Below are 22,751 nucleotides of genomic sequence, written 5' to 3' on the forward strand. Positions count from 1 at the left end.
CTTTCTATCCTTCCATTACCGTCTACGATCATTCGGGCTGCCTATGCCATGTGCAGAAAGTTTGTTTGGCCAACAAAGCACCTGCCGAATGCTTGGAAAATGGTATGTAAGTCGATTGGAGATGGGGGTTCGGGCCTGAAAAACTTGGAGGCATGGGACAAAGCACTACTCACAAAAACACTTTGGAAAATACACTCTAACAAAGATGGCTTGTGGATTGCCTGGGTGAATCATATCTATCGTAACTCTCACAGTATTTGGTACTGGGCTTGACATAGACTTAGCAAGTAGCTGATTCGAATCCGTGATGAGATAGTTCAAAGACGGGGAAAATACACTCTAACAAAGATGGCTTGTGGATTGCCTGAGTGAATCATATCTATCGTAACTCTCACAGTATCTGGTATTGGGGATGGCATAGACTTATCAAGTAGCTGATTCGAATCCGTGATGAGATAGTTCAAAGACGAGGTTAATTGGACGGGGCAATTAATATGTTCGACAGCTGGTTCAATGGTCATGGAGGTATGTCTTGTGCTTGTAATTTCTTTGCTGGGAGTGTGGTGATTTGGCCATGGAAACCTCTACTACAGAAAGCTTGCATCCTATCGAAACATCGGTTTGCCTTATGGATGTACGCTAATGGTAAGCTTCCCACCCGAGATAGGCTTGAATTTGTAGAGGACAAAACATGTGTACTATGTAATGATGCAACCGAAAATTTGACAAACCTATTCTTCTTATGTCCAATTATAGGTATGGTTTGGGTGGGAATTAAACGTTGGCTTGGAATTAAGAAACTAATAGGCTCCAAAGCTGCGATCCTATGAGCGTTTAGAGTTTAGATGAGTGTATCGGGAGAATTCCAAGCTAGCTAAGATGTGCTGCTCGACCTTTGCAGCTACGGTTTACCAGGTGTTAAACGTAGGAAATTCAGTCATGTTCGAAAATGAGAAGTCAGATATAGACGCAACAATTAAGAAAATCAAGATATTTATTATAGACGCAACAATTAAGAAGATCAAGATATTTATTTTACGTTGCTTATTAGATCAATTGATGTATCTATGATATCGCCTTAGTTAGTTACTTAGTTGTTTGATATTTGAGCTATTTTATCGCCTGAGATGCTCAGTGTACTTGTATATTTACTTTTTACCTTGTTAATCAATGAATGTCGTTTTCATTATTAAAAAAAAAAAGTCCGGTGGAACCTTTTTTAATGGTATTATTTGTCACTTTTTTACACGCTTGCCTTTGTTCATGTCATTGTATTTGTAAGCTAGTTTTGGAAGAATTAACAAGTTGTAAGCTAATTTGGGAACCCGAAATTGGCTTTCATTAGAGGGTAATACAACCCGAAATTGGCTTTCAAAACAATTTTCAAGTAAAACCGGCTATACACCCGAAATTGGCTTTCAAAAGAGGGTAATACAACCCAAAGATCATTTTGTAACAAGAGTACTACATTATATGATGCTAAAAGCACAAAAGGGCTCTATACAAACACCAAAACTTGAGCAAAATACAGAACACATTTACAGGGAATAAATACTGGTAAGTTTTTTGCACCCCACATACCCGAACTATGCACTAAAGTTCGCAGGAGGATCGTCTTTCCAACCTTTTGTAAGCAAATCGTAGTTGATGGATGCAAGCTGGGAAAGATTCTGTTGCACAAAAATGAATATGAGGTTTAGGCAGTTTACAGCCGTTGACATTTGAGCAATAAATCAAGGTAATGCCCAATGTTATGTATTTAAGCACAAATGGACTTTCTTGCAGCAATACCTTTGAAAGCTTGCAACAAATTTATAATATTCAAAAGTATGAAGAGAAAATCTTGTAATGCTATGCTAAATGACCGGTTTTGTTATGATGAATTGATGGAAAGAAAACCAGAAATTAGGTTCATATCTGTTTTGAATCATATAAAGCATGACATGTGAATTGAATGATGGAAACAAGTGAAGGAGGTCGTTTCATCTAAAAGTTTGAGAGAGAAAATGGCTCAATACTCTAAAATTTCAACATGCCCCCCTCAACTCTAAGCCGTAGTGACAAGTATATGTTCAGAATTAAAATTAAAGGCGTAAACATGCACATTAGTGAGACATAAGGCAACAAAGATCTGGAGATACCCAAGACCAATTTATTGAAATATATGGGATTTTGTAAACCAAGGAATTTGCGTATGTAGCCTCCACACTCTAATAGACTAATACAAAATCGAAAACTACTTGTCCCAAAAGCTAAGTGTATAGGTAACCCATACATACTTTAACAATATCCCCTACAAACCATCAGCAAATAAAAATCAGAAAAACTCGGCACCATTATGCACGAAATGATTAAATTATTACCTTGAATGAGAAATTGCTGAAGGAATAATTGATATCACAGTTGGAGTCGAATTCTTGAAGACCCCCACATTCATCTCCCTGTTCACGATCCCATCAAATTCGAAACCATTAGCATCATAAATTCATGACTAGAACATAAAATTTTAAGTTCTGTTCCACCAACGCACCAGTTCCTCTTGCCTGTTGCTCAGGCAACTACTGCTACCACTAATGCTTCCATTGTCGGTGGAATATTCGAATTCGCTATGTGCATAAACGTGTTCATCAGATGGATTCCACGAGTAACGGCTTGTAAAGTAACTAGTGTCTGTTGCACCGTCTGACGAAGGGACAAAAGCTGCCTGGGAGAAGTAGCAGAATGATTCTTAAATGCCACCAATTTTTGTATATGATCGATAATTCAACTTGTTTTTAGAGTCAAACCTTCTGTCTAGCAAGCGTGTCCCAATTAATATCTCTGAAAAATGGATGCTGTTTCACCTGCCCCGCATATCTTATTCTTAGATTGGCATAAAAATCGGAATGATGATTTTAATCAACTATAATGATGCTATTTTAAGGGACGAAGGATGATAACCGGCAGCAATTTTTCCTAGAAGTCTATAGTAAATCAAATTTGTCATAAAGAAGACATACTTAGAACAATGCTTTATCATAATGAATAAGATACACTGAAAGGGATTGTTAAATAAATCCATCGTACAATCATCTAAAAGAGGTGTTAACATCATAGGTAAGACAATTAATAAAATCACCTCAGAGGCTCCACCAGCTCCAAGTCTCTGGTCTGGGTCTTCGGTCAAAAACCTGTCAGTTAACACAAGAAACTCTCAGGCAGATCAACTAATTTTAGCTTATTAACTCACCAATTTGGTGAATAGGTTTATGTAGCTTCTTCATATAAAGCAAATAAAGATGAAACAAGAACAATTTCAACATGTTACACAGGTGATAGCTCAAGCACTGATTATGCATTTGTATGCCCCAATATGAAGTCTATATGCAGAATATGGTTGTGCCATACTTTGGAAGAGGAAAATCAGGAATCTTCCAACGGGGAAAAAAACTTGGATAAATAATTTTTCAAAACCACGTTTATATCATTCAGTGGATCACTAATGACCACGTTACAGTGAACTATAATTTATGCTGATGCCCAATATCACAATAATTCATATTATTTATTTCCCAAATTTAGCTAAACCCGAGGTTGGAATAGAAACACTGAACATATTTTTCACATGGTACAGGAGAAGGAAGAGAGGAACAGCCACTGATAATGCTCCAAATCTCATTTCAAGAAAATAGGAAAATTATGTCCAATAAAATAAAAGGAAAATAAAAAGGGGCGTATGCTTTAAAAACACATCTACGAGAAACATACGCAACTACTCGAGTCTTTGATGTTCATACAAACCTTTATATTACCACATTTTGAAATATGAAACATTCAGAAGAAACTGGAAGTCAAGTAGGGATGTGAGAGCACAAACATGAGGAGGTTAGAATAGAAGACATGCTGAGTAAAAAATACAAACCATGGGAATTATCTTACCCATCAATCAAATCGTAAGCATCAAGACTCATTTCATCAGGCACCCGAGGCCAAGGAATCTTACGATTAAGAATGTTGTCAAATATTTTCTACAAAAAAAATGATCAAGTAAGAACACAACCAAAAAGGACCTTGAAGGAAAAATATAAGGTTAAGTACACAAATAGCTCATCAGCCACATGATAGAAATAATATATATCTAATATTCTAATATAAATATACCACTTCAATTGTGAATTTCCTTATGCGTCCTTGTTCATTTAAGTTGGCCAATTAAATTATTAAGTGCCAATTAAATTATTAGGTTATCTTAAGGTTTTTTTTTTATAATTCATAGTCCATCTTAAATGAATTTGGACATTAATCTAACATATCTATCTAATCTAACATACATATAAATATACCACTTCAATTGTGAATTTCCTTATTTGTCCTTGTCCATTTAAGTTGGCCAATTAAATTATTAGGTTATCTTAAGAGGTTTTTTTTTGTAATTCATTGTCCATCTAAAATGAATTTGGACATTAATACACTTGGACATTAATACACATTCCTCTTTATTTCTTAAATTTTATGCCAAAAAAATTATTTTTTTACATTTCCTTATTCATTTAAGTTAGCAAATTAAATTAATATGTCTTTTTAAGGGTTTTTTTTGTGATTCATTGTCCATCTTTAATAGATGTGGATATTAATTCACATTCTTCTTTATTTTCTAAATTTTATGTAAAAAAATTATTTATTTACATTTCTTAGTCAGTTTTTGTGATTCATTGTCCATCTTAGATATATTTGGACATTAATACACATTCTTCTTTTTTTTTTCTAAATTTTAAACTAAATTTATGATATAATCTTTAAAAAAAATTTAATCAATATAATCCTTATAATAAATATGAATTATATTGATAGTTTATTATCATTTGTTATATATTACAATTTTACATATAAAATTGTTTAACTGAGTATTGCATATTATTTTATTTATATGTTTTTTACTATATATATTTATTTGAGTGGTATTATGTTAAAATTTATTATTCTTAAATTATTAATCACCAATATTAATTTATAAATGATTGATTCTGATATAAAATTAATTATCTATAATATGTATTTTAAAAAAAACATAGAAATTAAATAAAATCCACAATGTGTAAAAGTTAGCAAAAACAAAAGTGATATTTACCTTAATAACAAGTTTAATGATTTTATTTTAACATTATTATGATAATTTAGTAAATTAAAAGAATTTTATTTGACGTTTGTCTATGTGTACTCTATTTAAGTAAATTTTAGTTTTGATTTTGGTAAAATTCACTATTCTGTTAATTTTATTTTTATTGTTTTTTTCATTTTGAATGAAATTGAATGAAAAATATTTTTGTTGATTTATCATTTAAGAGAGCTGTATTATGTCGTGAATTGAAAAATGTCATATAAATAAGTGAATATATATGATTTATTGTTATGATGTATGTTTATGTATTGTGTTTCGATATATTTAGATTGATAAATACTTATAAACATAATGTTATTCAAACGAATTTAAACATTATCTAATTCTCGTTATTATATTTTTCATTATTAGTCACTTACGTGCATCACACGTGTACATTCCTAATATATATATATATATATATATATATATATAAGAGATTAAAACATCTTATTAACCTGAGGGTGCTCAGCATTGAAAGGAGGGATGCCAACAATCAACTCGAAAAGAATAACACCCACAGACCACCAATCTGCAGTAAAGCCTGAGGACATGTAGAAAACAATATTAATACGCATAATTTCTGACAAGTTACAGATAAAAAGTGCATCGAGCATCCTCATCCAGAAAACTACAACCTTACTCTATAACTCTACCCAGTTACTCGGTGTTATAATGTATGTAGATAGTAACCCATAAAATGACCACTTAGACTATATAATATACATCACAAACCTTAAAATCATTTCAATCATGCAACTTGACACCTCATGTGCATCTAAAAGAAATTGCCCCTGATAAGTAACATCTAAGTGAGTACCTCTCAAGGCTACCTTTTCTTCTAGTGTCAAAATTTTTGAATAAACATGAAGCAGTCACAAGGTAACGATACACTTATAGGATTAGAAAGAGAATGAAAAACGGTACAGATTTCACTGATCAGTGATTATACTGAACACTTCGTGGGAAGAAGTTAATGAATTTTTTTTTTTTGATCGGAAACTATCATTTTATTATAATAATGATAATAATAATTCAGTTTATGAATTATAATCTTGCTTTCAAATACAAGATCAACGTCATGTCAACAGACGATGGATTATTTATCTAGACAAAACGAATTGAAAGCTTCAAATACATTACAGACTATAAAATAAAAGAAAAAAGGACACACTAACCATGCCCAGTTCCCAGAAGAATCTCAGGTGCCAAGTAATCTGGAGTTCCCACTGCTGAGCGTTTCTTTCGCCTTTCTTGCTGATGCTCGGATGCAGATAGAGGTGGTTCATCCTCTTCCATTGAAGTTGTTCCACTGACAGCGGGAGCCGATAAATCATCAGTGCTGTTAATAAGGCCAACTTTTGATAGCCCAAAGTCTGTCAACTGTTCAAAATGAAGGAAACAAGTATTTTCAAAACTCAAACTATACATTGAACCACATGAAGACAGTAGACGACAGCAAAAATGAAGTAACTTCATGTGCTTCATCTGTCGCACTTGTAGAAGTTTTAATCAAATTATGACACAGGTAAGGCAGTTCATCTGGAGTGATATTCTCCCTTGTACAACATAATCTTGCGATTGTAATATGTATCAGATCAACAAAGATTTTCAAAACTTACTTAAGAGTAACACAAAAATAAATGCACGAAAAAAAAAAGTCTTATTCGCAGACAACTCACAACTCATCTCTTAATTTCAATTAACCAAAAATGCAGATGGTGCGTTTGAAGCACCCATTGTACCTTTCTAGTATAAGGATAAAGATAGGAAGAGGGACATGGAAAACAATAGATTCAAGTAAGATTTGACTTTCAAATAAGGCTCTTGGGAAAGTCGGATATAGCATGACAGAGTCAAGAGGTGATTAAAAGGGAAGGAGTCGCAAGGTGATTAAAAGGGAAGGAGTTCTTGTTAAATAGCCTCCCTTGAAGCTCATCTTGCTAATCTATCTTACAGTACTTGGCTCAATATTTGGAAAATGTCATATCACATATAAATTTTTTCTTTGAGGTCATCTTTACACCACTTATATTTTCAATGAAGTATCAAAACATAGAAAAGATAAAGCCTAATAAGTTGCCTATAGGTGAATGATATAAATAAGCAAATCTGAATGTGTCAATGTAAGGCAAGAGCAATTAAAGCATGACAAAAAATGACCTTGATATGTCCATCATGTGCAATCAACAAATTATCGGGTTTTAGATCACGATGAACCACACGAAGTGAATGCAAGTACTCCAAAGCAAGCACCTGGTCATCCATCGCACGTGACACGTTAATCAGTCACCTAGAAACCATAAGAATGAGGAATAAAATAGAACATAAATGAAATCAATAAACACTTACAACTTCTGCAATATATATGCGAGCGACATCTTCATCCAAGCAGCCTAGATTTCTCAACAATGAATAAAGATCTCCCCCATTCAAGTACTCCATTACAAGATACAAATTTTCACGGCAAGTGAATGAATAAAAGAACCGGACCTAAAACATGAGACAATAAATGAATTTATAAATGATCATTAAAAGAAAACAAAGGAAAAGAACTGCAAGATAAATAGTCACACCACAAAAGGATTGCGAACAGATATTAGAATATCCCGCTCTGCCAAAATACTCTCAACCGCATTCTTGCGTATCATATCTGCTTTTTTAAGAACCTGCAGATTGCAAATTCTCAATGTCAAGCTATCAATTGAATTTTATACAGTATATTCCGTAAGGCATTTTCTTGTTCTTGGTTGTTATACTTCACTTACCTTTATCGCAAAAAAATCTCCTGTTGTTCTCTTTTTGGCCAAGAAAACTCGGCCAAATGCCCCACGACTAATTGGTTTTATAATCTCAAAGTCATCAATAGAAGTCCGGTCTCTGTTAGAATGCACCGGACTACTACGCAAGCTACGCACAACATCATCTTCTAAAGGAGCATCTTCATCAATGACAGTGCTTGTTATATCAACCTTATCATCATCAACTAGCTCACATAGTTGTAAATATTTCTCCCTACATGATTGAATGAAGGGTTAACACTAATGCTCCATCATATACAAACAAAAATGTCAATACTTCACCTGATTAATTTCTCTATGCGTGCTCCAAATGTATCCACCGTGAGAGACTCAAATTTTCTTCGGTCTATGACAACTTTCAAGTCTTCAAGACAAGAAAGCAGATATTGCAAAGAACGATCATCATCAATGGGTGTGTTTGCCACACAACGAGCAATATCAGCAAGTTCATTTATCTGTATACGTGTTTCCCCAATATGAACAATAAAAAAGAAAGAACTGGAACTCAATTTAATGTAATTGGCAGTAGTCAACTGGACAATCATCATCATTTAAAACATAACACGCTCAACAGAATCCCAAAATCAATCTAACATTGGGAATTGGATCGATAAAATAATCACTTATTATTGACGTGATCCATATCTCATCCAAGCAATCTTCAGATAAGTGAGTTCTCATTATTCTAGGTTGATTTCATACAATATAAAACACACTTTTTTTATTGCAAACGAAAATTTTATTAAAATAAGATAACAAAATACAAAAAAGCGGATGAGAAATCCGCAAAAAATGCCGCAAAGAAAGAAAACTACTATACTTTCGTCAACAGCATAGAAATTTCCAATCCCTCACGTCTGAGATAAAAAGGTGGTTAAACTCCGCAACTTTGTCGTCCAACTCGCGACTCTGAATTTAATCTAATCCTAGACCTCGTCCATAGACTCGGTTATATCTGTGAAAATTCTTTTGTTCCGCTCCAACCAAATTAACCAAAAAATGCAATGAACTACCAATTACCAAAAACTCGCAGTTCTCCTCCCGGTAAGCAAGTCTGGCTCCAAAAGAAACATGTCATGTTCCTTTCTCGGAAATGTCCATTCGAAACCCGATTCCTACAATATTTTTATCCAAATTCCGTTCGTGAATGAACAATGCAATAGTAGATGGTCTTGATCATCCTCTTTGTTCCGGCATAGGCTACACCAGTGCAGGCCCAAAGCACATGCAGGCCATCGTTTTCGCAATGAATCGCAAGTCGGCAATTTTCCCAAAACCACGGTCCACAAGAAAACTTGAACTTGATGCGGGATATGTACTTTCCAGATATTAGTGTAACACGGGAAAAAAAGAAAGTTGCAGATCGGAAAAAAAAGTCGTAGAAAGAACTAAAAGAAAAAGACCCTGAAGAATCCCCCAGCCAACCCCTAAAATTCTCCGACGAATGAGATTCCCCCTTTGAGCACCTCCCTAATTAACAGATGAAAAGCCGGGTACGAACGAGAGATAAATTTCCAAAGGCTTCTAAAAGTCGAGTTCCTAGCCAACCCCACGACCAACTCATTTTCTTGTCGACCATAAATGCTCTTGATGACTTTTTTCCACAAAGAATCCTTTTCCAGTGAGCATCTCCACCACCATTTCCCTAAAAGTGCCTTATTCCTCAAACAAATATCCCCAAGCCTAAATCCCGCCCATCTTTTCGTTCACAAACTTGGTCCTAGGCAACTACACGACAATGCGCCTCCCCATCGGCTCCGTCCCATAGAAAGTCCCTCATTAATTATTCCATCATTTTTGCCACCCGAATTGACACTTCAAAAAAACATGAAATACGTTGGCATCGCACTTTTAACACCGACTTTATCAATGTTAGGCGACCCTCTTTTGAGAGAAACGTCTTTCTCCAGCTTGCTAGTTTCTTAAACATTTTGGAAACCACGGGTTCCCAAAAATCAAAATTCCTCCACCCAATGGTGGCCCGAGGTACTTAATAGGCCATTTCTTTTTTTAACACCCAGTCGCTAAAGCCAAACCTTTGACCTCCACTTCCAAATATTTTAATCCCAACAAACGTTTTTTTCCTAATTATTTTTCAATCCTGATTGAGGCTGAAATAATTGAGTATTTCCACCAAAACAAGCAGATGCCTCTCATATTGGGCAAAAAACAAAATATCGTCCCTGAATTGGAAATGAGAGATTTCTGTTTTGTCTCTCCCTACTTCCAGCCGTTATAGACCGATAATGGTCTCTTCAATTTGGCTCTCTTCCGTAATCACAGACCCATCTTCCAGTTCCACCATATATATCATTGACCTATTCCTTTGATTATTCAGTAAGGCATGGAAAAATTTGAAATTCTGATCCCCGTCCCTCGACCATTGCACTTTTGCTTTTTGACTTTCCATGTGAAACCTTCTAAATGATATGACTTCAAGTTCACACCTCGCCGCCCTTCTTTCCTCATTAAGAAAATCCGACCAATTTCCGCCTGCTTCTAAGTCATCCAACTATTTAATTATGTTTACCAATCCCGCGTATTTAACACCCACGTCTCCAAATACCTCTCTATTCCATTTGGAAACCTCGACTTTTATTCCATTGAGTTTCTTCATAAACTTGTACCCTTCCCACCCCTAACTAACCCCATTGTTCCACCACAACAAAATGAGTTTTATAGGTTTGATGAGACAATCAATCATTCTCAAATCTGAAAGGAGATGGACCCCAACTCAACTTAGCAGTATCAAACAACACTGGATACTGATCTGAAGTAGTTATGGGTAACACCGTTTGTCTGAAAGTGGGTAAAATGTCTACCCATCCCCCGGAGAACAAGTATATGTCTAAACGGCAGCAAACCGGATTGGCCCTGAAGTTAGACCACGAGTAATTTGCGTTCAATAAAGGCTTGTCATCCAGTCTCAATTCCCCGATGAAATTGTGAAAACACGACATGCTCGTAGTATTTGAAAGGCTATTCATCTTTTCTCTCGTGTTTCTGACCACATTAAAGTCTCCCCCCAAGCACCACTTGTCTGCCAGTTCGTCCCAAAAGAATTATCCGTCTCTTGGCTTGCATAGTCCGTAAATAGCTAAGAACCACCATTTGATCATCTTTCCAACGAATCTCAATCGAAACCGAAAATTCCCCTATAAAATTATCACTAACCACCACCACTCTAGGATCGAACATCACTAAAATACCCTCAGAACTTCTTATGCTGGTAAGATTACCCAATCAACAAATCTGGACTTCCAAAAACTTGCAATGAATCGATTATCCACCATTTGTTTCTTGATTCTAAAAGCACCACGCGGTTTTTCCCTACGTAAAACAGTGCAAACTAGTTCCCGCCATCAGCTGCCCCTCCACCTCTAATGTTCCAAGAGCATATTTTCATAATAACGCATTTGGACACTTCGAAGTCGAGCCTTTCTCATAGTTAATCCCGCACTTCAATCTGTTTAGCTCTCTGCTTAAGATGCCAATTGATTTCTCGACACCTTCCCAACACTTGTACTCTGAATACACTCCCAGAATCGTATTCTCAGCACAAACTTGATCGTCATCTCAGCCCCTTTGGAAATTAATCTCTCTATACCCGTCTTAGCATCTACCCTCATTTTCCCTCCTCATAGAAAACGACTAGACAACCCCAGAACAGAGAACGACGCAAGGAGAATAGAATGAAGCTTGAATGAGTGATTAAGAAATGATTAATGAAAACAAGATAGTACCTCTCCCACTAAAGGTGTCGCATTTTCCGGTTGAAGGGACACGGTAGTAGGCAAAGGTCCTGGAGATGATGAGAACAGCCCTTTAAGATCCGCCACCTCTTCCTAGGTGTGAGCCGAAGACTCTGATTGATAAGATACATGGCTATCAGACTCAGAGGAATCGAAACCATCCTCTAAAGCGTCATCTTGTGTACCGGTGAAAGCTATTTCTTCTCTATCATCCAAATCGAACTCCAGTGTCCTCTTTATTCAATAGACTTTTTAGTAAACCACCATCTTAAGGGACGGCTATACCCTCATTGATACTCTTGAATTGTCTTTTGCTGTAAGTTTTCCCATATATAGGCAGTAAATCTTTGTGCGTACATCACCTATAATTTTAGCTTGCTCCTCGGACTCATGGTTTATCAGGGATTGAATGGGTGATCTTTTGAATTATTTAACTTCTTTAGGGACATTTTTTTTAAGGTCGTAGTCACCTTTCCCCCAATGGGGGTGCCGACGTCGCGCCTTCCTCTGCTGCCTGGTCTTCGTGCTTTTTAAGGGTAGCAAAAGCATGCACATCTTTCACCATTTCCCCACTATTACCAGATCCAAAACCTTTCCTCGTGTCTTCTATGTTTAATACTAGATCTCGTATAACGTCCGATTCCCTGGCCTCTTTAATAGAGCAACTGATAGAATCCGCAACTCCTTGTTTTCTACTAATATTTTGAGTTACCCCAACCCGCCAAAGTCCTCTTGCCATTAACCACGACCTGAGCGTATGATTACCATTCGTAGTACTCGTAGACTGTTATGTCAAAAGTATCAACCTGAATTCGAATCTCTATAGTCTTTCCATCCAATGGAATCTTCATCCTACTTCGAATAAACTCTTCTTCGGTACCTTTCACCTTGATCTTAGCTGCCCCAAGATCTCTGAAGTATAATGTGTCAGCATTAATGTCCATGAAACCCCCACACCGATCCCTGATAACAGTAAAAGTATCAGGCGACCATAAGTTCCAAGCTAGGCCAAAGATCCTAAGTCAGCTACTGCAGCAATTATAAACCATCATGTCTGACGTGTTGATTTCTGGTCTCCACTCCTCAAAGACAAAAGACACCCCTCTGTCGAAGAACCCTCTCTTGACAAATTGGAAGGCCACCACACGGCTTTATTAGCTTGAAACGGAAATAGTTCAACCCTCATGTTTACAGAGTTACCAAGAGCAAGTTGTATATGCTCCTTCGAAATGTTGATCCTTCCTTTGGTAACAATAAGTGCTTCATGCCATTTATGGTCCACCCTTTGCTTACCACTGTACTCTACGACCTTCAGCCCTAGACGAAGCTCCATCTCGTTTAGCCTATCTTTGTAATGTACGAAGTTGACTCTACCAGGAGCGTTGCCGCGATCTAGAATGGGTTGGGCCTTCCTCTAGGAGTTCTCTGCTAGTAAATTTGCCAAGATGTTGATAATCCTTTTCCAACCCCATGAATTGTAACCACTAGGCACTATAGTGATCTGTTTTCTGCACAGCTTGTTGAATTTAGACACCTCTAGGATGCAGCCTCGTTTGCTTGTAAATCTCTGAATGGTATATACTGCGTTTCTGCCCCTAAAGCGATTAAAGTCTAAGCACGACGAAGGAAGATCGACAAAATCCTTAAATTTTAAACTAATCCAACGTGCCTCTTCTCAATCTAGATCCAGCAAATAGCTCGCGTTCCTAGTTCTTTCAGACCAGCATATTGAAGATCCCCCAGTGCCCACCCTCAGCGTGAACACTTTTTGTTCGATCTTCACTTCTTCATCCGAACTACTGGCCTAAAAATAGGAGACGACCTCCGTCGATATAATATAGCCCTGTTCTGAGCATACATCCCCTCGAAGGTGCTAATGTTCAGCGATCCAGAAGCAAGAAAACACAGAGAAGAGGTCTCATTACATAGAACGGTCAGAAGGCGCCATTATCAACAAAAAAACAGGAAGCCGGAGAGAAGAGAAGACCACTGGCTAGAAAGATGACAGAGACTGCCAGCAAAGAGGTACTCCAACGGCGGCCGCTATCACCCGGAGGGGCAGAAACGAGGCAACATGAGAGAAGAGAAGGAAACGAAAACGAAAGAAGACGAAAGGGTAGAGGACCGCCGACGGCGCCGGTGGGGTGGGGGGGAGATGCGCTCGACGATGATCAGGAATAGAGGACACTGATTGAAGAAGAAAGTTACCAATTCTCTTTTTTGCTGTTGAATGTCAAACCAATAACTTGTAACCAAGAACACGTTAAGATTCCGCATGGTAAAATCACAGTGGAAAGTGTTTCTACATAAAAATTAGTAAACATAAAAAAAAGTTTCTTTGTAATTCCTCATACGTTACTGAAATGTATGGTTTTACACTTACAATTCCTCGTACGTTAATTGGTTTTTCACTTACATAAACAAAAACTGAAATGTGTCCCTCTCACATATTTAAGGATGCCGGCCCGAGCTAGATGCCCAGGTCACTGGAGTTTACTTCAGTGTCATAGTTGATACTATATAAATAGAAATAAAATGAAACTTTGACTATAGCCGGAGATATTATTAGCCTAGAAAAACATAAGATCAAACCGAAAACAACCCCGACGCCATATTCTAGCAAATTCAGTGTTTCACTGTCACAAAATAACACAGCTTCTATAAAACGTGTTTATGAAAAAAATCATCTCAAAGACAGATTTGTGGATGATTAAGGACAAACTTGCAGAATATAATTTTTTTTCTTGCAAACCAAAATCACAAATAGCGAATTTTATGAAGGATGCTTTGAAACTGAAGACAAGAGATTACAATAAACGAAAAACAATTCAACTGGACTAAGGTCTACCTGAGGAAGATCACCATGCTCGGAGAAGGCACCTTTCCCTGACAAAAGCAAATCAATTGGGCTTGTCCTAGGTGTCATCAACGGGGACTTAGGTGTCATGCTGCCTGCTGACGATGTTGCCATTCCTTGGTCTGACTTAGGACCAAAACGTGTTCTACATGTCATGGATGGTAAAGCTTTAAAATCATCCACATCAATGGTATTCTCAGCTTCAGCAAAAGAATCTAACATGTCTTCAGAGCCTCTGCGGGACCAATCACTGAATTTTGGGGAAATAAGCTCCGACTCTGGGCTCCCAGCAGCTTGTTGAATGTCCTTTGCCGAAAATGATTCCATAAGCTTCTCAAGAGTTTCAGCAATTCGGAGAAGACGCTCATTGGCTCTTACACCCTTTTGATCACATCGATCAGCAATTGCACATATTCTAGAATGGTCTTCCACGTGCAAAGTAGGAACCTCCTCCTCACAAATGCGGCAAATTATTGAACTTTCATCGGATCCGATAGGCTGATCTCCCCGATAGCCCCAGGAAAGCTTATGCTGGTGCTTGGAGGGCATGGGCATCATGGAATTAACATGAGAATCTTTAATAGGAGAAACCTCAGGTATCTTAGCTGTAGCAAGCTCTGCATCACTTGCTCTTTTTCTATTATCTAATAATCTTGAAGCATCCAGAATAGTGTCATTCTGCTCCTTAACTGAAGCAGCTTCTTTGGGGCTTTTTCCAGAAGGAGATGGAAATTTCTTCCAAGATGCCATTCTATTTCTGCCAGCTGAAGAATCCATGTTTTCTGTGGTTTCAGCATGTGAAGATTGAAATTTTCCTTGTGCAGCAAGTTCTTTCTTCCACTCCGATTGTTCTTGACTATAAAATTTCCTGGTGGAGGGAACCTTCGTGACTTTTGGATCACTGGGCACCTTTCCATCACTACCAATGACAGGAGGAACCTGTTTATCTGCAGGTTGAAGTGATTGACGGAGCTGAAAAAAATTTCCGTCCTCAGCTCGTTCACTTTCCTTATGAAACTGCAACAATCTAGTGCATCTAGTGAGTATAAAAAGCATTCGAGTGTGCAGCTGCTTTAACATGCCCATAGGAAGCTCTTGCCGCCTATCATCCAACTCTTGTACTATGCCTTCACACTGAAGCCAAAATTCTCCAGGTGAAGTCATTGCACAACTCCTAGCAAGAACTAGCAAGTCCTCTATAGTTTCTTGCCATTCTGGATGACTTTCAGCATTTTTTTCTAAAACTCCAACCAGATCTGCTGCAAAAATATGGAGATCAGAATCCACTTCTTCCTTTGCCTTGTCAAACTTTGTACGTATCATTGATAAAACCTCCTGTTGCAGTTTTAGAAATATTGAATATCCAAAAGAATAATAGCAAAATATCCTTGTTTTAGTTGAGTTTATAAATATGAATACCTCCAAGTTATTCAACCTTCGAGGCTTCCAAAATGGATAAGGTCGTACACCTTTGGAGTTTAACTCATGAGAGAAGCTTTTAATATCTCCAGGAAACCTTTTCCTGGGCGCACTTGTAACACGGAGTATAGCTTGAAATCTGGGAGATTCAGACTCTTTTGGATTGTCACAATCATATGATGCCTATAAAAAGTATGTAAAGACAAAAATAATATAAGCAAATTTGAATTATTGGTCAAGGAACTTTGAACTTTTATGCTTCACAGCATCAAAAAAAAAAAATAAACCACCTTAATCTCTGGAGTACACGCATCTGAGCTCAGGAGACCTACAGAATTACCCCATGATGAATCAAATTGCCCTGAAATAACCAAGTAAAAGGTATGAGTGCTGCACCACATAACATGAGGCTCCAAGTACTACGAGTCTTTCCAGTTTCCCTGACAGGAAATTTAGCATTTTTTTGTTCTAACTACTACAAGAAGCCTCAATCTTGGTAGCACATAGTGAAAGATAATGCTGTGTGAGAAAGAAAGTAAACTCAGCAAGGTGCTAAGGGAAGAGGTAAATAAGCAAATGTGATGAACAACAAACCATTCTAATTGAGGAAATCTGAAAGTTGGAAAGTCATTTACTCAACCAGTTCATGCAGATTAGAGTATGTCAGTGTAACTTTGTTTCTTAACTTACGGAGTAACGGGAAGTTTCTGGAAAAAATTTGGCTGAATACATTTATACACGTTTATATAAGATAAATTCTGGATCGTCGTAAGGAAAGTAACAACATCCATGGGAAAGGTACGAGGACACAGAAGAGAATTGAGAATGACGGAGCATTTTGATGCCATTTTGCCATGATCTCTGGCAGCCTATAAAGGTGATAGATACTATGGTTTAAACGAGGTCATCATTTCACCACGTGCTATATTCTTAGATTAACATGACAGCATCATGTAAGGCAAACGATAAATGAGACAATTCTTCATAGTACTGCTTTTCTTCCCATTTCATCCCCTATTCCAGCAAATACAAAACTTTTTTCCCAAAGTCTATTAAAAGATTGGTTTTCTGTTTGCTTCCTATCATTATGAATGATAATGCTTAGAGGTAATAGTAATGTACTTGAAGTTTTCCTGCACATCATAAATAAAAATATAAACACGGTTCAAAGAATAAGAAAAAAGCAGGTGGTAGTATCCATACATCACTCATGTCTCAACCAGAAAAGTTAATTCCTCATTACTTATTCAAACAACTATGATCACCTCTTCAAAATTAGCCTTATATAGTGAGTTACATACACTAGAGGCATTCGGAAATCAAACTTAATGATCCAAAGTGAAAAACCAAACCAAACTGCATAGTTTTGATTGGATTTTAGTCACAGTTTGAATTGGCTTTTAATTGGTCCAAGGTTCATTTGAAAAACAACCCAAACCAAACAAAATCAAACTAAATATTAATATAATATAAGCAACAAATAATATATTCATATTTTGTGTTACAAGTATTTCTAGAAAGATGAATTTATTCGATTAATTATATTATAAAAATAAAAGGTAATAAAATATGCGAATAAAATGATAGCATTACATGTTTGATTATCATAAAAACAAAAACAAATAATGGTCGTAATTCAATTTAATCGTTTTTCTTAAGCAGTTTAATTTTCTTTACTCTTTTTAAAAAGATATTTGTATCTTTTTTTATTATAATGAGGGTGGTGGGTTTTTGTTTTAACATGGATTCGAACTCATGTCTCCCAAGGTTTTTATGTGACGATAGTGTAGTTTCTTTCGGAGACACACACTTTATATTGTTAAATGCTTTGATTTTTGTTTTTTTATTGACATTTCTTTATTTACAAATATTATATTAGATGATTTAAATTATATTTAACATTAATCAAAATAATTAATCTGCAAAAAAACAATTTTCCACACCAAACAAAACCAAAAATCTAGGTTTATTTTGATTTGATTTGATTTGCTATTTAACAAAACAAATAGAATGGGTTTGTTTCAAACTTTTATCAATAACCGAACCAAATCGCACTTGATCATCCCTAACATAAACCCACAATTCAAAAATTCACCCTTCTATACCCCTCATAATGGCACCACATTCCATCAAAAATTTGACAACTGAAGCCAGGTTCCATACGAGCCTATTCAATATGCTACACATGTCCTTATAATGCCACCTACCGAAGCCAGGTTCCATACGAGCCAATTCAATCTGCTCACCTGTCCTTATAATCCCACCTCTTGAAGATTATACGGTTCAAAAATATGGGTAAGAAGGCATATCACTTCTAAGTATCTAGTATGTTATACCACCGGTTGAGATTCTTTTGACCAGCCTTATGCTAATTGGTTTCAGAACTTATGGAAATTACTTTCTCAACCAGGTAAAATAAACATACAGCCATCATAATGCTTAAGGAGTTCCACTGACTGAAAAACCAGAAACACCTACTACAGCAGATTCAAACAAAGCCCAATGGTATAAATCATCCACTGATCGCCATGTACAATCAGTTATCTAGATTACATGTCTAAGTTAATTCATAGATTCTTCTCAACCTTGTATGGCAAATGCTCCATTAGTTCAAATAAATATGTATATCCTCATACTGTACAGGCCTTATGCTCAAGTAAAAAAATATTAAGGAACAAACACAACTACAAAATGTCATTGGAACCACATGTAAACTAAAGAAGTCTGTAGACCTCATAAGATGAAAAAAAATGAATACCCGTAGCTGCTCCCGACGAAGACTCGCCATTTTGAAGCCGAGATCTAGCCTGAGCTGTGGTAACATGAGGGCTCTGATCCCTCGATGGCCCACTCTCTGTCGACATACCATCTGAATTGCTTCCATTCTCCACATTTTCCAGCAATGGTTTCTCCTTCTTCCTCTTACCAACATCACCTTCATCAAGGACACCACGGCTACCCAAAGGCCTCGACAAGTTACTAGAACCCAAAGGAACCCCCTTATCCCTACTCCCGAAACTAAAAAAGCTCTCCTGCGGCAGCGGTCCCGATCGAGTTTTTATCTTGTTCAAACCCAAGGACGAAGCCAATATCGGCGAAAAAGATGCCGACGTGGGTCCTGCCGCGGTCTCGCTAGATTTCTTCGAATTGGAAGGAGCAGGAGATGAATTCTTCAATATCTCGGTTGTGGGCTTGTTTAAACTCAGCGTATCTTTACCTTTAGAATCTTTTCTCCTGAGAAGGATTTTGCTAGTTGACGTCGGAGTGTTAGCACGGGAGGAGGCACCGGCGGCTGCAGAAGCGGAGCTATCTTTAGAAACGAATGGTGATAAAGATTTGGGCTTTTTCTTATCTGATCGGATCGGGGAATTGGAGTTGGACCCAGATGATCGAGGACTGTTGGAGGATCCGTCTGGGCTCGAAGTGTCGGATTTCTTCGAAGAAAAAAACCTTCCCTTGAACACCATTTTCACCTACTTTACTCAAATATTCTTGGTTCTTTCAAAGTAGCCCCGAAATGGGAGTATGGAGCAAGTGGGATAGTGAGTTAGCAGTAGCAGAAGCTGTGGACATGGCGTCAAGACGGCGGAGGACGAAAGTTGCGAGCTTTTTTTGCCGCATTCGACGGGGGAGGAGGCGGTGCCAGAATCGAACGGTTTTGACTGGAATTGAACCGTGGACGCAGTGTAATGACTTCAACTCTCATTGTTTTTGTAAATGTATAATTAAGAGTTTTGATGATTTTTAATGAATTTTTAAAACGATAAATTTTTATGGATTTAATAAATTTTTATTGATTTTTATGGAATTTCACAGATTTATGTGAATTTATGTAGACTTTTTTGCAAGATTTTTATAGATTTTTGTAGATTTTTTTTTATAGAATTTTATAAATTTTGTACTTAACTATAACACGTGATTTTTTATTAATTTCTTTGAACCAATAATTAATTGACATATATAACATATTTAATTTGAAATTATTTTTAATATTTATATTAATAAATAAATTTACTTATTTAAAAGTTAAATCGTTTAATCTTTACATTTATATATATGTATGTTTATATGCATGTTTGTAAATTTTTTAAAATACATCAATTGATTAACATGTAATCTTATTTTTAAATTGATAATATAAATGTAAAAATAATATTATTTATTATTGTGTGAATATAATTTTGTATAAAAATATCATAGCTTACATATTAATTAAAAATACGAAAATAAATTTAAAAAATCATTGTTGTTACGAAACTATTCAATTATTAAGAAGTAAACAACATTTTTTTGATCATCTTTTATTATTATTGAATATTATATTAATTTGTATAAATCATAAATTAAAAATCACAAAATCAATTTTATAATTCAAAATTTCCCCGTGTTATTAAAATAAAAAATTATTAAATGAACAATCAGCCAAAAAACGAAAAATTTGAAAAAGAAAGATGAAAATATATATAGAGATACACTTCGAAAATTTGAGAGAGTAATAGAAATAGATGAGAGGAGAGAAGATATGAAGATATGTGATGTGAAGCGACAGAGAGAGAGTTAGAAGTTTTAAAAATCCATTCAAATCTTTGGGGTGAACCAAATACAATTTTTTACAATTTGTAGTTGTACCTTAGGCTTTAATGTTTGTATGTCAATGAATTCCATGGAGTTATTAAAAGTCCATGGAAAATTTGAATACCTGTAGACTTTTATAGAGTTTATAAAAGTCAATGTTGAATACCATTTGACTTTTTAAAACTCCATGAAAGTCTATTTTGAATACCACAAGACTATTATAGAGTATGCAAAAGTCTTGATTGAATACCTCTAGATTTTTAAAATCTAAAAAAGTCAATAAATTTCCCACGTTGAATACACCCCCTTATTTTCTTTCTTTTTTTTTCTTTCTTAATTCTAATTTTAATTTTTTACATGAATTTTTTTATCACATAAAAATATATTATATTTTACGGATCTATTTTTATATTTAAAAAATAAATTAATTTGACTGAAGTTATTTAATATTAGAATGTATTTCATATGAAAATAAGATATCTTCTCGATTGTATCTAATATATTATTGAATTTTGAATAGAACTTAATTGTAAATATTTTAAAGATGACAATCGTATTGTTATATTTGCAAGCACTTATAATTTATTTAGTAGCTCTCCAAAAGTCCTCATTTAAACCAAATTAAAATTTTAATAATATGTAAATAAATAATAAATTTTCGAAAATGTAAAAATAAATTTTTTCTAGAGTAAATTATACATCTATACTATATTTTTAAGTGTGAGACAGTTATAATAACTACATTAGAAGACACTAAAATATTTAATTTCATAATTATCCTTCTTTATCATACTGAAAACCTCCTCAAATTACTTCAAATTTTACATAAAAAAATTCTAAACAAAATTTTCCTTTTAAATCGAACAACTCTTCTAAATTTAAAATAATTTCGTACTAATTGTTTAGTATTATTTGATTAAATTAAAATAATAATAATAATATATGCAACGCATATATGCATCTTTTACTAATTTTAATAGTTTTTTAATCAAACAAGTCAATGGATATTTGAAGAGATCTAATTAAAAGTTGGATGGGCTTCTTGATGATATTGGAGCTAATCTAAAAGAAAATTTATCAAACATTTGATGGACTTGAACTAACCTTTGTTTATATAATTTTTTTGGTAATTTTATTGGTGTAAATAATAGGCTAAATACATCTTATGTATTTCAGCTCATCATTGAGATAAACGATGGAATATTGGAATAAGATATATCAGACATATCAGCAGTTTTCAATAATTTTTATTCTTTTCTAAAAATTGAAATATTTTTTTATTATAATTAGTATCGAATTCGAGATTTTGATGTCACGTTGACTATAAATCATGGACATATTTTTAAGAGATTAACGAAGTTAAGTTATCAATATGATTTGACCATAAGATAACTGATAAAATTGATATTTTACTCATTTGATTTTCCACATTAATCTCATACCTACCTAATGCATTTTGCACTCAACTTCCTTATATATTATCATTTTTACACTTGATAAAAGAAGATGAATATCAAAAATATGAAATACGAGAAAAATCTCTACACTTATTATATGTTACATGATAAGCGACACACTTAAAATCTATATCTAATCGTAAATATCTCCCATCATATATTTTAAAAAAATAAAATAAAGTCGACCTAACTTATTTTTCAAAATTTTCTTATGCAAGTTTTGATAACTACTAATGAAAAGTAACTTTTCGAGTCACCATTTTATTAAATATTTTCACGAGTATATTTAGATAATATCACAAACTAAATTATTGGCCAAAACTATAAGATTGAAGGGCTTCAAATAGTAGAATTGGGCCACATTTAGACTTCGAGTTTTATAGCTTTACAGAAAGCCCATAAAAATAATTCCAAAATATTATAAATATAATATAAGAAATAATAAAATTACTACAATTAAATTAATTTTTTTTATTAGTAATTTAAATGATTGTAAAATACCATCTAGAGTTGTTAGAGATAATTTCGAGAGTGCTGCTATAACACTATGTAACGTGTATGTGTGGTGATCGTTAATGACAAAATTATATTTCGTAAATAGTGATTTAATCTCTAAATTAGTTTTTTTATGACTCTGTTTAAAAAAGATATGTAATGAATTAGTTTGTCGTAGACCAATTATATTATTATTGTATCGCTCATATATTTCATCAGCACACATGCAAGAAAACATACACTAGGATAACTTTTAAA

General features: G+C 35.0%; 1 protein-coding gene across 1 annotated transcript; it reads right to left on the reverse strand.

Annotated features, from left to right (window-relative positions):
* Window positions 1-1,388: 1,388 nt before the first annotated feature.
* Window positions 1,389-19,657, reverse strand: LOC140805793 (probable serine/threonine protein kinase IREH1). Its single transcript, XM_073162100.1, has 17 exons — window positions 18,725-19,657; window positions 16,257-16,327; window positions 15,967-16,149; window positions 14,539-15,882; window positions 8,221-8,393; window positions 7,906-8,152; window positions 7,714-7,806; window positions 7,490-7,630; window positions 7,301-7,393; window positions 6,316-6,520; window positions 5,596-5,681; window positions 3,919-4,007; window positions 3,119-3,170; window positions 2,787-2,843; window positions 2,531-2,704; window positions 2,364-2,441; window positions 1,389-1,670 (listed from the first exon to the last, which is right to left on the reverse strand). The coding sequence occupies exons 1-17, from the start codon at window positions 19,431-19,433 to the stop codon at window positions 1,587-1,589; spliced, it is 3,879 nt and encodes a 1,292-aa protein (XP_073018201.1). The 5' UTR covers window positions 19,434-19,657; the 3' UTR covers window positions 1,389-1,586.
* Between the last annotated feature and the right edge of the window lie 3,094 nt (window positions 19,658-22,751).

This window comes from Primulina eburnea, chromosome 11 (genome assembly GCF_022965805.1).
Source record: "Primulina eburnea isolate SZY01 chromosome 11, ASM2296580v1, whole genome shotgun sequence".
In the NCBI taxonomy this organism is placed as follows: domain Eukaryota; kingdom Viridiplantae; phylum Streptophyta; class Magnoliopsida; order Lamiales; family Gesneriaceae; genus Primulina; species Primulina eburnea.